The sequence below is a fragment of the Orycteropus afer genome, unplaced genomic scaffold (assembly GCF_000298275.1).
Source record: "Orycteropus afer afer isolate SDZICR_OR568_19922 unplaced genomic scaffold, OryAfe1.0 scaffold00227, whole genome shotgun sequence".
Lineage (NCBI taxonomy): Eukaryota > Metazoa > Chordata > Mammalia > Tubulidentata > Orycteropodidae > Orycteropus > Orycteropus afer.
The window spans coordinates 2,208,396-2,224,857 of NW_006921814.1; the positions used below are offsets into that span (position 1 = coordinate 2,208,396).

Below are 16,462 nucleotides of genomic sequence, written 5' to 3' on the forward strand. Positions count from 1 at the left end.
CAGCAAAGGGAAAAGTAAAAATGCATCAGTACACCTAAAAAGAATTCAGAACACAATTACAATATGTATTCTTCATTCTTTCATGCATTTAATTTGTACTAGGTTCTGTGCTAATTGCAAGGAAAGGAAGAAAAAGGGGAGAAAAGGAGAAACAATTGATTTTCAATTTATTCAGCCTCATCAAAATGTTATTTTTGTCATTAACTAATGAATTTCTCTGTGGAATAAGAACAAACTTGCTTCATATAACACTGATAACTCTATCTTACAGAACTTATCTACAAGGAAGTAATGAATTCAGAAGAAAAAACAAAAAATGGTGTCGTTAAAGGACAGCCTTCTCCTTCAGGTACTCACTCTCAGTGAATAAACAATAAACCAATATTTGAGTGTTTTTCTTGGCTTTTTAGAATAAAGCCAATAGCGCTATTTATAGAGCACACACAAATATCACATGGCTATTTTCCTATAACAATTTTAGTTTTATTCCCTTTGATGTTTAGTATAGCATCCATTCTGATTATTATGATTATGGTGACTATCTTAGTTATCTTGTGCTGCTATAATGCTATACCAGAAATATCACAAATGGGTAGGTTTCACAAATAAAATTTAATTTCTCACAATTCAGGAAGCTAGAAGTCCAGATTCAAGTGCCAGCTCTAGTGGAAGGGTTTTTCTCTCTGTCAGCTGTGGCAGAAGGTCCTTATTCCTTGGTTCCTTGGTGATCTTCATGTGGTGTGGCATCTATCTTTCCTCATCTCTGCTTGCTTCTCTATGAGTTGATTTCAGTTCAGTGACCCTATGTACAACACAGCACAGTCCTGCTCCATCCTTGCAATCCTTGCTATGCTTGAGCTAGTCTTTGCAGCCACTGTGTCAGTCTACCTCATTGAGGGTCTTCCCCTTTTTCGATGACTCTCCACCTTACCAAGCATGATACCCTTCTCCAGGGAATAGTCCCTTCTGACAACATGACCAAAGTACGTGAGATGAAGTCTGCAATTCTCTCTTCTAAGGAGCATTGGGAAAGTCAACCGTGAAAGAACTGTTTCAAGTGCTGAGGAGCAAGGATGTCTCCTTGGGGACTAGGTGCACCTGACACAAGCCATGATATTTCCAATTGCCTCATATTCATGTGAGAGCTGGACAATGAATAAGAAAGACCGAAAGAAGAGTTGATGCTTTTGAGTTGCGGTGCTGGTGAAGAATGCTGAAAGTACCATGGACTGCTAAAAGAACTAACAGATCTGTCCTGGAGGAAGTGCACCCAAAGTGCTCCTTGGAAGTGAGAATGGCCAGACTTCGTCTCACCTATTTTGGTCATGTTGTCAGAAGGGACCATTCCCTGGAGAAGGATGTCATGCTTGATAGGGTGGAGGGTCAACGAAAGAGGGGGAGGCCTTCAACGAAATAGATTGACTTGGTGGCTGTGATGATGGGCTCAAGTATAGCAGGGATCGTGGAGCTGGCAAGGGCAGTGTTTTGTTCTGCTGTGCATGGGGTCGCTATGAGTCGGAAAAGACTCAATGGCACCTAACAATAACAACAAGAAGGAGCAATCCAGCTACACTTCTTCCAAGACAGATTTGATCATTCTTCTGGCAGTCTGTTGTATTTTCAGTATTCTTTGCCAACACCACAATTCAAAAGAATCAACTCGCCTTCAGTCTTCCTTATTCATTGTCTAGTTTTCACGTGCATTTGAAGCAATTGGAAATACCATGGTTTAGGGTAAGCACACTGCATTCTTTAAAGTGACATCTTTGCTCTTTAACATTTTAAAGAGGTCTTTTGCAGCATATATTCCCTGTGCAATATGTCATCTGATTTCTTGAGTGGCGCTTCCATGGGTGTCAATTGTGGATCCAAGTAAAATGAAATTCCTGAGAACTTCAATCTCTTCTCCATTTATCATGATGTTACTTATTGGTCCAACTGTAAGGATTTTTGTTTTCTTTATGTTGAGATGTAATCCATACTGAAGGTTGTAGTGTGATCTTAATTGTAAGTGCTTCAAATTTTCTTCATTTTTAGCAAAAACAAGGTTGTGTTATCAGCATATTACAGGTTGTTAATGAGTCTTTTTCTAATTCTTCTTCATGTAGCCCAACTTCTAGGATTATTTGCTCAGCATATAAATTGAATAAGTATGGTGAAAGGATACATCCCTGACACACACTATTCCTAATTTTAAACCATGAAGCATAACAAAAGAATAGGGGTTAGGATTTACAACACATATTTTGGAGAGACACAATTCAAGCCATAACAATAACCTAACACAAAAGTTCTTTTAGAACTTGTTTGAAGATACTAATGAATCCTAAAGAAACATAAAAATGGGCTGGTGAAAGGGTAACTGTTCCTTGTCAAAATGCAAACCTATAAATTCTCTTACCCATCAAAGTTAGAGGTTAAGAATTCATCCAGGCAAGATTTCTTCTATTTTCTTTCTCCATCTTTTTTTATTTTCTCTCTCATTTTTCCCTCTGTTCTGAGCAGATCTCCACAACAGTTAATCTGTGATTGTACAAGATCCACAGATTATCTTTTCAATATTTTCACACTTCTAAAAAGCCTTGTTGTTATAATTCATTTTGGGCAAAACCTACAACTAATGGAAGTCATTATGAGACTAGGGATGGTATATCTCAGACCACTTAATCATTAATCATTTGGGATGTATGATCTGCAATATGAAGCAAAGTTTAAATATTTGGGAAAGGAACAAATCATATCAAATCATATCTTACCAAATCATAATTCTTTAATCATTAAAATCATAACTGTTACACAAAATGTGAATGGGTATATAGAGATGTTTCTTGTAACTTTAATGAGAGAAGCAGCAGAATGACAAAGGTGAGTCAGTGAAGATATGACTAATGGGATTCAAATAGTCTGTAGAAAACAAGAAAACTAAAATAATTAAATTATGTACAAAGCTTGTAAATGTCTTCCTGGGCAACTAAACCTACGTAGGTAGTTATCTTTTCTACCAAGCAGGAAAAAACAGAAACTTTATCCAGTTTTCTCCAATTTTAACAGGTTGAGAAACATCTGGGGCCTGATCATGTAAGTCAAAAAAAGTCATTTCCAGAAAAAAATCATGTGATCCTCAGATGAGCATTTTAGAAAATGCTCAAGCATGATATTAAAAGGATTGCAGACTTATGCCTTAAAAATTATTTGCCTTAACTACAAGTTTTTTATTGTTTCCCGAGACAATCTCTTGGTGACAAATGGGATTCATTCCTGTGTCTTTAATTCTTTAAGTGGAATTTGTAAGTGAGTCAGAACAGGTGTGTATGGTTCTTAATAAGTCTTACTTCAGTGCTAGAAAAGGCTTTTCAGTGATTTAAAACCTGCCTGTACAGCAAGGAAGGAACTCTGGTGGAGTAGTGCCTAAGGCCAGAAGGTTGGTGGTTCAAGTCCACCAGCCACTCTGCTGAAGAAAGAGTGGGCAATCTACTTCTGTAAAGATTTACCACCTCAGAAACCTGAAGGATGTCACTATGAGTCAGAATCGACTTGATAGTAGTGAGTTTGGTTTGGTTTTTGATTCATGCAGCAAGAAGGTGATTGTGATGAAGAATATGTTGTGAGTAGGGGTTGATTCAGTCATTTCAAACTGAGGGAAAATTTATGTAACATTAATGGGCAAGTAGGAGTTGTCTATAAGGAAATCAGAAGTTCATAATCAGGGATCTGCCTATATAAGGTTATTGAAGTTTATCATTCATGTGTTCTATGACTAGGTTAAGGAGCTCTGGTTGTGTTGTGTTTAAGGCATTTGTCTGCTAACCAAAAGGTCCATGGTTGAAACCCACCAGCCTCTCTGCAGGAGAAAGATGAGGCAGTCTGCTTCCATAGGGATTTGCAGCCTTGGAAACCCTGTGGGGCAGTTCTGCTCTGTTCTATAGGGTCACTATGAGTTGGAATAAACCCTATGGCAGTGGATATGACTATGTTGGCCAAAATCTTGTCTAAGTAAATGCTTTCAAGTTGGCAAGAAATGAATTTAAAATGGATAAAGCCAAAGTTTAGTGTACATAGCAGTTTATTATTTCTGGATGGGCCAGAAAAAGAAATCCTTTCCACTAATTTATGCAGTGATGAATATATCCTAGTTTTAGAGAAATTGTGATATTGAGCCAGGAGGTAAGAGGTTTCTGCCAATTCAGATCTAATGTGTTTAAAATAAACACATCAATTCTATTTAGATTCCCCATCATAGAAGCAGAGTCCTCATTTCTGTTCATGGCAGCTTTCTATGTTCAACCCCCTAGCCTGAAACCCAGATTGAGCATTTAGTCCACACTTATAATTTGCTCATTGGCAGTCTTCCACCCAATTCCTCCTCTCCCTTTTCAATACCACCACTATGATTGGGGTTTTCCTGAACCAATCTGTCTGACTTCTGTCTCTACTGAAATTCATCTTTCAAAAAATCAGTGTTCTGATCTAGAATTTGATCAGAGTTGTCCAATAACTTTTTAGCACTTATCAATTTAAGCAAAGTAAATTCTTTGTAATAATGATGGCTGTCCATAATATGGCCCAGATTATTATTATTATTTTAACCTCACCTCCTTTTACAACACACCCTTTCTAAGGTGCTGCATTACTATTTTTTTTTCCTTAACTGAATCTGCATGTTTTGGAATGTTGCCCATTCCAAAGTGCTCTTTTATCATGCATCACCTCTTCCCAAGAGAAATCACATCCTCCCAGTGGAATATCTGTCCTCCCTATGAGTCCTACTAGTTCTTGCATTTTTAAATAGTGGGGCTCATATCTCATTACCTTTTACTGAATGTAAATTCATTGACTGGAAGGACTCTATGTATTTATTTTTTGTGTACCATGTTGTGTCTAAGCATGGTGTGCTGTACCTTGCATATAATGATAATTTGATAATATTTATTGCTTTGAAAATTGTTAATCAAGCATGTTTCTTGGTGCCACTGAAAAAGACAGAATTGAAGACAGGGACATAGCTTTAATATAGTTGGTAATTTGGTATGTTTTTAAGCCACTAAGTATTTATTTACCCCATTAATCTCAATAAAGGTAAAGGAACGATCCCCAAATATATGAATTGTTATTGACATTTACTCATGCTTAAGATAAAGGTTGGATGCCTTAACATGATTATTTGATTGACCTGTTGAGGAAATATACACACATCTTTTTTTTTTCCTTTTGCAGACCCGTTCAGTATAATGTGCCAAAGCTTAATTCTTGAACATGCCACTTACACTTTCCCTGTATGTGTGAAGGCTAAATTGGTTTTCAACTATTCCAACCCTCTGCATCTTAAGCTTCAGTTGGTTGGCTTAACCGAGGTCATAGTTAAAATGACTGTAAGCTCAATATTTCACCACATGATTTTAGAAGGAAAAGATTCATGGTTTAATTTTAAGAAATTATATGTATACTATATTTTGCATGACATATTTATATACAATATATTTGTATGTGAACCTCCAGCCTTCTGGTTAGCAGTCAAGTGCCTTAGGCACTATGCTACCAGAGCTCCCAATATAACAACATAGATTCTCTTAATATTCAGTTATGGCAACAGTGGGAATCCAACAGCAAGGGACTAAGTTACTGCAGTTTCTCAGGGGCAAAATGATTCTAATAACAAAACCCATGTTTTATTGATACTTTGAAAGTATAAATAAGAAGTTAAATGTGCAACTGTAGGATAATATATAGGTTTGAAATTTGTTGATGGAATTGTTATATATCAATAAGGAATAAATCTAAACTTCTGATACAATTCTAAATAAATGATTGTATTTCCCTTGGCTATCTTATTTCACTTGAATAGTGATTTATTTTCATGGGTAGCATAGCTACCTGCTTTCTGAATTGATTTGTAAAGACTTCTAAGGGAATAGCAGACTATGAATAGAAATTAATTTTCTTCTAAAAGCATTTGTTATAGAATTCTTGAGCTAGGACACATATTAAAAAAAAAAAAAAAACTCACTGCTGTCGAGTCATAGCAACCCTTCGTTGGGTTTCCGAGGCAGTATCTCTACAGAGGTAGATTGCCCAATCTTCCTTCTTACGAGTGGCTGCTGGGTATGAACCACCAGCCTTCTGGTTAGCAGTCAAATGCCTTAGGCACTGTGCGACCAGAGCTCCTAGAATACACATAGGAGGTCATCTAAATCCAGAAATTCTCATTCTGTTCACCAACCTCATTCCACCTGAGAAATAAGACTACCCTAAGTAACAATGACTCAGTTAAATAAGGATGCTTAGTATCAGAATGGACACGGGATTTTCAAATCTCTAAATCAAAGATAAAACTCTCCAGGTGTTTTAATATAACACCCAATGACTTACATTCCCTGCCATTGGAGTGTGATCTTCTCAGAGTCACTGATCTAATCCAATAATTTTACTAAAAAAAAAAAAAAAAATTCTGAAGCCCTAACAAGATAAGATTGAAGATCACATAGACAAAGAAGGGAGTATACCTCTGTGACATTTATTCATTGTAGTGTTTCTTTCAGTTCATTGCATGTGTTTGCACACACACACACACACAAGTTTCCTCAGAAAACAGATGACAACAACAACAAACCAGAACGACAGCCCCCCAGTGCCCACTCCCTGAACAATGAATATCCTTTTTGGTTAGATTACTTATAGCTAAGAAATTTTCATTTGCATATACCTGTTTCTTTTTAAGTAAAGTTGAAAGTAGCTAGTATTTCTCATTTGTAACTCTATTAATATTTTCAGTTTATTTTAAATGCCATTTTGATTGACCAAAATTTTCAGTTTTGATAGTCAAACATTGAAAAAAAAAGAAAGAAAGAAAGAAAAGGAATGTGTATGTCTACTGCTTTCTTCTAAGGGATACTGAAAGAAGGAATAGTTACCATGTTGCTATGATGTCCTGGGCAAGTATATCTTACAGCAGATTGCATTCAGTTCAATTTTGTTTAATAGATTTTTACAAACTCTTGACAGTAAATTAACAACTGAAAGCCAAGGCCCATGTCTTGTCCCTTCTTTTTGTGTTTCATTTCATGGTTTACAAAGCTTGTTTATTGCCTACATAAATATAGATTAGAAAGTATGATCAGTAAAAACAGAAGTGGCTGCTATCTGGGAAGCGTTTATTATAGTGTAATAGAGGGAGTCCTACAGAATCAAAGATTTTTCATGTAACAATGATAGATTGCCAAATGTTTAACAACTGTCTCCTCCAAAAGAAAACTAATGAGAACTGTTTGCCAATTTCTATTGTGTAAATATTCTCAACTGCCTCTTGATCTATTCTCTTGGTGAAGAATATTGAATATACTAGTGGCTGCCAGAAGAACGAACAAGTCTGCCTTGGAAGAGGTACGGCTAGAATGCTCCTTAAAAGTGAGAATGTCAAGACTTTGTTTTGCTTACTTGGGACACATTATCAGGAAGGACCAATTCCTGGAGAAGGACTTCATGCTTGGTAAGGTAGAGAGTGAGCAAAAAAAAGAAAAACCCTCAATGAGATGACTGACACAGTGACTGCAACAATGGGTTCAAACATAGAAACAATTGTGAAGCTGATGCAGAACCGGGCAGTTTCATTCTGTGATACATAAGGTTGCTATTAATTAAAAAAAACTGACAGCACCTAACAAGTAACAACAAATATTCTCACTGCAACTCATTTCAACAATGTAATGACAAATAGTCTCACTGTGAATGTGACATCACTAAATAGAGTTGGAAAGAGATGCTAATAATTGGTTCTCACAAGCCATTACAAACCAGCACTACCAAACCACTAGACAGTATACATCATTCTTCTACCATTATTTAGAGAGAAATGCTTTCCATCTAGAAAGCAGATGTAAGGGGAATTTAACAAATGAATCACTGGAAGAGAGGACCACTCCTAAATTCCAGTAGTGAATGAATTTATGCTATAAAAAATCAGGAACAACAGTCTGTGAAACCCTAGAAATAAAGTCAGTAAAGACTTTTTAAGGACTCTGAACTTTGAACAATTGTAATTTCTATTCAATATTGATAAAACAGAGGCAGGGCTATTCCAACACAGAAGATAAGGTTACAGAGAATTAGATGATGAACATAAGGAGAAGAAAGACAACGACGACAAAATAATTTCCCTTTGCCAAAAATAGTTTGGCTGTTTCATTAGTTTCATAGTAGGGAGAAATGTACTTTCTTTCACAGAACCTACCTACCTACAAGAAAGATATAAAAGATAATAATATTTGTTAAATTGAGTACTTAGTGTTTGCTCAGCAGTTGATTTTATGGAAGACAGAAGAAATAAAGTATAATGAAAGAAATAAAAATTAGTAAGGGAAACATAAACATGAAGCAATCAGACAACAAAACTATATATGATAAGGGGCTGGTTTGTAATGCACAACACTTGGAATATTCAAAAAGTGTGCAGAAAATAAGTGATTATTAAAATAAGTGCAGTAGGAGTGTATTTTACAAGCATACCCTGTATCACATCCATCCTTCTGTTTGTAAAGAGTTCATTAAAAGCTAGTCTAGCTTTTGCTGCCATACTTCACTATTATTTACAGAGGTAAATTTGTGTGTTGCTGGGGGAAATTTCCTCAGTGATCTCTGCATAACTTCACCAGCTGCTATTGCTGTGGGTTTGTGTTTATTTGTAAACATCACATTGGGTTCCCATAATTATCTCAGCTAAGGGCACACACTATCACAATTAAGGTCACCTTTGTTTGAATCATTACTCAGCTGTGAATTGGTGATAGTAAGAGCTTCTGTACATAATCAACCTAAGCCAAGAAAGGATAAAAAGCTTATTTTAGTAGAGACCAGGGCTAGTATGTAGAGATAATTTAAATTGTATGTGTGTGTACATTATGCCAAAACTTTATTTTAAAATTTCCAACTTTTTTTTTTTTTTTTTGGTTGTTGTTGTTGTTATGTGCTGTCGTGTCAGATCTGACTCATAGCGATCCCTCCTTTGGTTTCTGAGGTGGTGTCACTACAGAAATAAAGCAAACTAGCAAAAATGTTTTTGGTTTCCCTGGCATTTTGGTTAATTATGATACTCATGAGATACGTATGCCATGATTTGCTCTATTTAGTTTCCAGTCCCCTAAAAATGAGATTTCATGTTCAATGAATCAGTTAAATTTCTTTATACAAGCAATGGAAAATCCAAAAATTAAATTAAGAAAATGATTCTATTTACAAAAGTATCAAAAATAATAAAATACATAAGAATAAATTTAACAAAATATATAAACTTTGGATATTGAAAACTATAAAGTATTGTTGAAAGAAATTGAAGAAGTCCTAAATAAAGGGAAAGTCATTCCATTGTCCATGGATTGAAAGACTTAATATTATTAAAAAGGGCAATACTGCCCAAATTAATTAACAGATTAAACACAATCCCCATCAAAACCTCAGATACATTTCTGTAGAAATTGGCAAGCAGAGTCTTACATTTTTTAACAAATGATGCAGGGATAACCAGATTCCTATATGTGAAAGAATGAAATTGGGCATTCCACTTTATACTATATACAAAAATTAACTCAAAACCCATCATAGACACCCAAATCATAATAACAACAGCAAAAAAAAAATAGATCATAGACCTAAATGTAGTAGCTAAAATGATAAAACTCTTAGAATAAAATAGAGGAATAACATTTCATGATCTTAAGTTAAGAAATGGTTTATTAGTTATGATACCAGAAGCAAAAGTGACAAAGAAAAAAATAGACAAATCTGACTTAATCAAAATTTTAAAAGTTTGTGCTTCAAAGAACATCACTAACAAAGTGAAAAGACAACTCATAGAATAGGAGATATATTTGCAAACTGTATGTCAGATAAATAACTTGTATCCAGAATGTAGGAAGAATTCTTACAACTCAATAATAAAGAGAAAAATAGCTCAATTGAAACATAAGCAAAAGATTTGAATAAACATTTCTCCAGAAAGGCATATAAACTTTAGCACATGAAAAGATGCTCAAGATTATTAATCATCATTGAAATGTAAATCAACACCATAATGAGATACCATATATACCCTCTAGTTGGCTGTAATTTAGAAAAGAAAGAGGGAGGAAGAAGGGAGGGGCAGGAGAAGGGAGAGGGAGGAAGGGAAGGAAGGAGGAACCAACGGAGGAAGGAAGGAAGAAGAGAGGGAAAAAAGGAAGAAAGAGGGAAATACGATTTCTCATGTTGCTTAAGATATGGAAAAATTGGAATACTTGTACACTACTAGTGGAAATGTAGAATAGTGAACCCCTTTGGACAATAGTTTGGCAGTTCCTCAAGTGTTAAACTGAGTTACTCTATTACCCATCTCTCCAGTTCCAGAAATATAACCCACATAAATTAAAACATATTCACACAAACTCTATGTGTTTTCTTCATAGCGGCATTATTCATCATAACCAAAAAGTAGAAACAACCCAATGTTAGTCCATTAGCTAACAAATAGATATAATTTGGTGGTGGTGGTAGGTGCCATCGACTTGGTTTCAACTCCTAGTGACTCCGTTTATAACAGAACAAAGCATTGGCCAGCCCTGCATCATCAATAATTGCTATACTTGAGCCCAGCATTGCAGCCACTGTGTCCATCTATCTCTGGGTCTTCACTGTTGTCACTGACCATCTGCTTTCCAAGCATAATGTCCTTCTCCAACATGGCCAAAGTGTGTGAGATGAAGTCTGGCCATTCTCGTTTCAAATAGGTAAAATAGATAAACTTTGGTATATCCACACAGTAGAACATTATTTATCAATAAAAATGAGTGAAGGACTGATGCATGCTACAACATGGATGGATTCTGAAATATTATGCTCAGTGAAAGAAGCTAGTCACAAAGCATATTGAATGATTCCATTCGTATGAAACGTCCAGAAGAGGCAAAGCAAGAGAGACAGAAAATAGATTAATTGTGGCCTAGAGCTGAGGTATAGGGGACAAATGGAGTATGAGGTTCCTTTTTGGATGATGAAATGGTATAAAATGGATTGTGGTAATTGTCGCACAATTCTGTTTATATACTAAAAACTATAGGAATATATCATCCAAGAGACAAATGAACAGAAAGAGGAAAACAATTTCACTCTGTCAGGGCCATGATCGATTGACCCCTTACTAGAGTCCTGTGTCTAGTTTTAATCCCCATAGTTTAATAAGGATGTAGAAAAATTGAAGAGGTTCTGAGAAGTCCATCATAGTGGTGCTAAATTATTACACATCAAAATTTATGAGAGAACATGAAGGATGTAAATATAATTTAATAAAAAATTAGGGATTAAGAAAAAGCTGGGCATGTGGCTATGGAAGAATTAAATGTTGTCTAATGTATGAAATCTTATCACAAGAGGAAATTAAGTCTTTACCATATTAATATGGGATATAATTAAAATAAATTCATAAAGTTGAATAAATTGAAGTCAGATGATTTTACATTAGATATTATTCTCATAATAAGAGTAATTATTTACAGGAAGACATTAACAAGAGAGCTTTAACAATCTAGAGCCTTTTAAGGATAAGGAGTACCTTAGTTATCTGCACCCACCCACTGCCATCCAGTCGATTTTGATTCATAGCGACCCTACATGACAGAGTAGAACTGCCCAGGGGGTTTCCAAGTCAGTCTGTAAATCTTTACAGAAATAGACTGCCTCATCTGCCTCTCACAGAGTGGCTGGGTTCAAACCAGTGACATTTTGGTTAGCAACTGAATGCTTTTAACCACTATGTCACCGGCTATAACAGAAATACCAAAAGTGAGTAATTTGAACAAACAGAGATTAACTTTGTCACAGTTTAGGAGGCTGTTGTTAGGTGCTGTAAAGTCGGTTTTGACTCTAGTAACCCTATGTCCAACAGAAGGAAACATTCCTGGTCTGGGGCCATCCTCAGAATCGTTGCTAAGCTTGAGCCCATCATTGCAGCCCCTATGTCAGTCCACCTTTTTCACGTTTTACTCTTTTTCACTGACCCTCTACTTTACCAGGTATAATATCCTTCTGACAACATGACCAAAGTACAAGAGAGGAAGTCTGGCCTTTCTCACCTATAAGGAGAATTCTGGCTGTACTTCTTCTAAGACATATTTGTTCCTTTTTCCAGAAGTCCATGGTGCATTCAGTGTTCTTCACCAATACCATAATACATGTGTAAATTCTTCAATCTTCTTTATTCATTTCCCAGCTCTCACATACACATGAGGCTATTGAAAATACTGTCTTGAGTTAGGTGCACCTTAGTCTTCCAAGTGACGTCTTTCCTCTTAAACACTTTAAAGAGGTCTTTTGTAGCAGATTGCCCAAATGGGATATGTCATTTGATTTCTAGAAGTCCAAATTCAGAACCTTCGCCCTAGCGGAAGATTTTCTCTCTGTTGGCTCTGGAGGAGTGTTCTTGTCTTTCCAGCTTCTGCTTCCTTGTGACTTGGAGATCTCCATGTGTCTTGGAATCTATCTTACCCTATCTCTGCTCCACTCTTACATTTCTGTATATGAAAATATCAGTATAGAAAAGAACACATATAAAATGATCACAACTGTGGAAACTTTCTAACAAAAAGAATGTAATGAAATATACCAAAAGTTTAACACTTTTTTACTTTAATTTGAAGTCTAGTATTATCTTTCTTTGTGTGTGTGTGTGTATTTCCCATTCCCCAGAGCTCCTAATAAACAAATAGAAATTTAAAATATTTGTACCAAAACCAAAAACCAATTTCACTGCCATCAAGTCAGTTCTGACACACACTGACCCTAGAGGATAGAGTAGAACTGCACCATAGGGTTTCCAAGGCTGTAAATCTTTATGGAAGCAGACTGCCTCATCTCATGGAGTGGCTGGTGGGTTCTAACCACAGCACTTTGTTAGCAGCCAAGCACTTTAACCACTGTGCCACTAGGGCTCCTAAAATACATATAAAACCAAAATAACAAACCAAACTCACTGCCGTTGAGTCAGATCCAACTCATAGCAACCCCTCCTTGAGTTTCCGAGGCTGTATCACTATGGAAGTAGATTGCAAAATACCTATTTGATACATATGTGTTGTTGTTATGTACCGTCGAATTGGACCCAACTCATAGTGACCCCTCCTTGGGTTTCCAAGGCAGTATCACTACGGAAGTAGATTGCAAAATACCTATTTGATACATATGTGTTGTTGTTATGTACCGTCGAATTGGACCCAACTCATAGTGACCCCTCCTTGGGTTTCCAAGGCAGTATCACTACGGAAGTAGATTGCCCCATCTTCCTTCCGAGGAGTGCCTGGTGGATTTGAACCGCCTGCCTTCTGGTTAGCAGTCAAGTGCCTTAGGCACTATGCTACCAGAGCTCCCTGGATACACATAGTCTTTCTTAATTTAAGTGTTTGGGTCATCTCCAGGTGCTGTCACATTTTCCCACAGGTAAGAATTATCTGAACCAGGAGCCAAAAGGTTAAGTTAATCCCTCCACTTCATTAGATTATTATTATTTTTTAAGTTTATTAGTTCTATATGATAATGCTATTTTAAGTTATTTTGGATTTCTTATTTTTCTCCAAATATCTCCTTTACGTTATATTTGTCCAAATAAGATATAACTTTAGTGAGAATTCCTCATCTTTTATTAGGTGATTATATTATAGATGTCTTATAATAGTGCACTTTTCATGAAGCATGCATTGTACCACCCAGATTTCTTCCATCTAAAGCATACATAAAGATAGAAAAGAAATGGACCATCTTCAGAGTGTTTTTGTTTAATTATGTTTTATAATGCCTTTGACTCTTCTCTGTTGTTCTGAAAGCTATTATAATTTAGCAAGCATTGACTGAGTGACTACCCTGAGCAAGGTTCTTCTAAGAATTTCAAAATCTTTATATTCCAGCATAACAGATAAATAAAAAGAATGTTTTTCAAAGTAGCCTAAGTTAATAATTCAGAGTTCTCAGTATTGGATGCACAAGTAAGCAAGTCAGCTGTGAAGGAAACACACATCAACATGTGACCTCTGGCTTCCCCTAGTCCTACCTGAGTCTTTGGTAACTTTCTTCACAAGTTGATTATTGTCAATCTATTTGACTTTTCAATATGCATTTTAAGTTTCTTATGATATTAACAATTATGTAATAATACTCACTTAAGATACCTTCCTTTCTCTAGAGAAGTAGTTCCCATGTAATTAAAATTTCTGTGTTTTACCACCATATTTCTGGAATAGGACCTTTGCACGTATTTAAAGTTCTCTGCATTATTCTGATAATTCAGGCATAGAAACTATTACCTTAAACAGTTTTACTCATCTGCCTGTTCTATAACCAGTTACCATCAAGTTAATTCCAAATCATGGTGACCCTATGTGTTTCAGAGCAGAACTGTGCTCCATAAGATTTTCAGTGGCTGATGTTTTTAGAAGTAGATCACCAGGTATCTTTTTTCCAAGATACCCACCAGCACTCCTCAGAAGGAAGACTGAGCAATCTACTTCCATAGAGATACCACCTCAGAAACCCAAGGAAGGGTCACTATGAGTCTAAATGACTCAGTGACATTGAGTTTGGATTTTTGGATTACCTCTGATGTTCTCAAACCTCCCACCTTTCAGTAAGCAGCCACGTAATTAACCATTTGCATCACCTGTTGTTGTTGTTGTTGTGTGCCGTCGAGTTGGCCCCGACTCATAGCGACCCCTCCTTGGGTTTCCGAGGCAGTATCACTACGGAAGTAGGATTGCCCAATCTTCCTTCCGAGGAGTGGCTGGTGGGTTTGAACCGCCAGCCTTCTGGTTAGCAGTCAAGTGCTTTAGCCACTATGCTACCAGAGCTCCTTGCGATTCCAAATACCTAGTTGCCTTTTCCATAGGGCAGTGGCTTTCAACTCTTGTCTATACACTCAGTGGAGAGCTTTTAAAAAATGCAAATCCCTTGTTCCCCTCCCCAAGGAAAATTACAACACAATACTTAAGGGAGGGGACTACAACTGGCATTTTTAAAAAAAGGATTATAGGTGATTTCTTATGTAGAGCAAGATTTGATAAACATTGCACTAAGCTGTGAAGGAGCTCTGGTAGCATAATGCTTAAGGCACTTGACTGCTAACCAGAAGGCTAGAGGTTCAAACCCACCAGCCACTCCTCGGAAGGAAAGTTGGGCAACCTACTTCTGTAATGATACTGCCTCAGAAACCCAAGGAGGGGTCACTATGAGTCGAGTCTGAATCGAGGGCACACAACAAACAACAACAACAAACTGTGAAGACCTTGTGACGAGAGACTCTGCACTGTTATGTTTTTTATTTACATCTCTAATATAGTGCCCAACACATATTAGATGTTCTCTGCAGGTTTGTGTATGAATGACAGATTAGACATTTCTTTTTGTATTTGTCCATCCCTACACCTTGAGTAATATTAAGTTTGGTATAGTTCCAAATTTAGTCATGTTGGTCTTCATTTTCTTAGCACAGGTGCAGCAGTGAACAGCAGTGAGAGTCTCCCTCCATCTTCGTCCGTCAATGACATCTCCTCCATGTCCACCGACCAGACCCTGGCATCTGACACTGACAGCAGCCTGGAAGCCTCGGCAGGACCCCTGGGTTGTTGCAGGTGACTAGCCGCCTGCCTGCGAAACCCAGCGTTCTTCAGGAGATGATGCGATGGAACACACACACGCATGCAAACACGCACGCACACACACAAATGTAGACACACGATGACAGGAAAATGGCAAGGGAGAGAATCAAAGCCTAAAATCAAAACAAATCTTTCAGCCTGCTTCTTCTCCAGAGTTCTGTATCGCAGCTAAGCTCAAACATATATTTAACTTCTAGTTGCTCTTGCTTTGGTCTTTTTCCAATGATGCTTACTACAGAAAGCAAATCAAACATGATTAGAGAAGCCTTTTTCATAAAGTGTAAATTTAATGGCTGAAAAACCAGCAATCTGTAACTGCCCTTTCAAATGGCATGACAAGGTGTGCAGTGGCCCCATCCAGCATGTGTGTTTCTCTATCTGGCATCTACCTGCTCCTTTTGGCCTAGTCAGATGGATATAGATACAGATTCGCATGTGTCTGTATTCATACAGCACTACTTCCTTAGAGATGCTACTGTCAGTGTCCTCAGGGCTGTACCAAGACACCACGCACTGGGGTACCACATGGTCCATTTCATGTGATCTATTACTCTGACATAAACTCATCTGTAATATATTGCCAGTATATAAGCTGTTTGTTAATCAATTAAGCTGTATGTCTTATAAGAAAACATGTAAAGGGGGAAACTATGGGGAGAGTGAGCTCTCTCAGACCCTTGAAGATGTAGCTTCCAAATTTGAACTGATTAAATGGCACCTGTATACCAATTTGTAGAAAGAACATATGTGATGCTTATGGACAGTGGGTGGGGGGAGGGGAAGATTATAGTTTTCAGGTATGA

The 16,462-nt window shown here is 36.9% G+C and overlaps 1 protein-coding gene across 1 annotated transcript in view; it reads left to right on the forward strand.

The window, feature by feature from the left end:
• The window catches only part of MAPK10 (mitogen-activated protein kinase 10), a 230,968-nt gene extending 215,332 nt beyond the window's left edge, over window positions 1–15,636 (forward strand). Inside the window, exons 11-12 of the mRNA XM_007948822.2 lie at window positions 272–349; window positions 15,494–15,636. Coding sequence (XP_007947013.1) covers window positions 272–349; window positions 15,494–15,636 — 221 coding nt within the window. The remainder of the gene's footprint in view (window positions 1–271; window positions 350–15,493) is intronic.
• The last annotated feature ends 826 nt before the right edge of the window (window positions 15,637–16,462 follow it).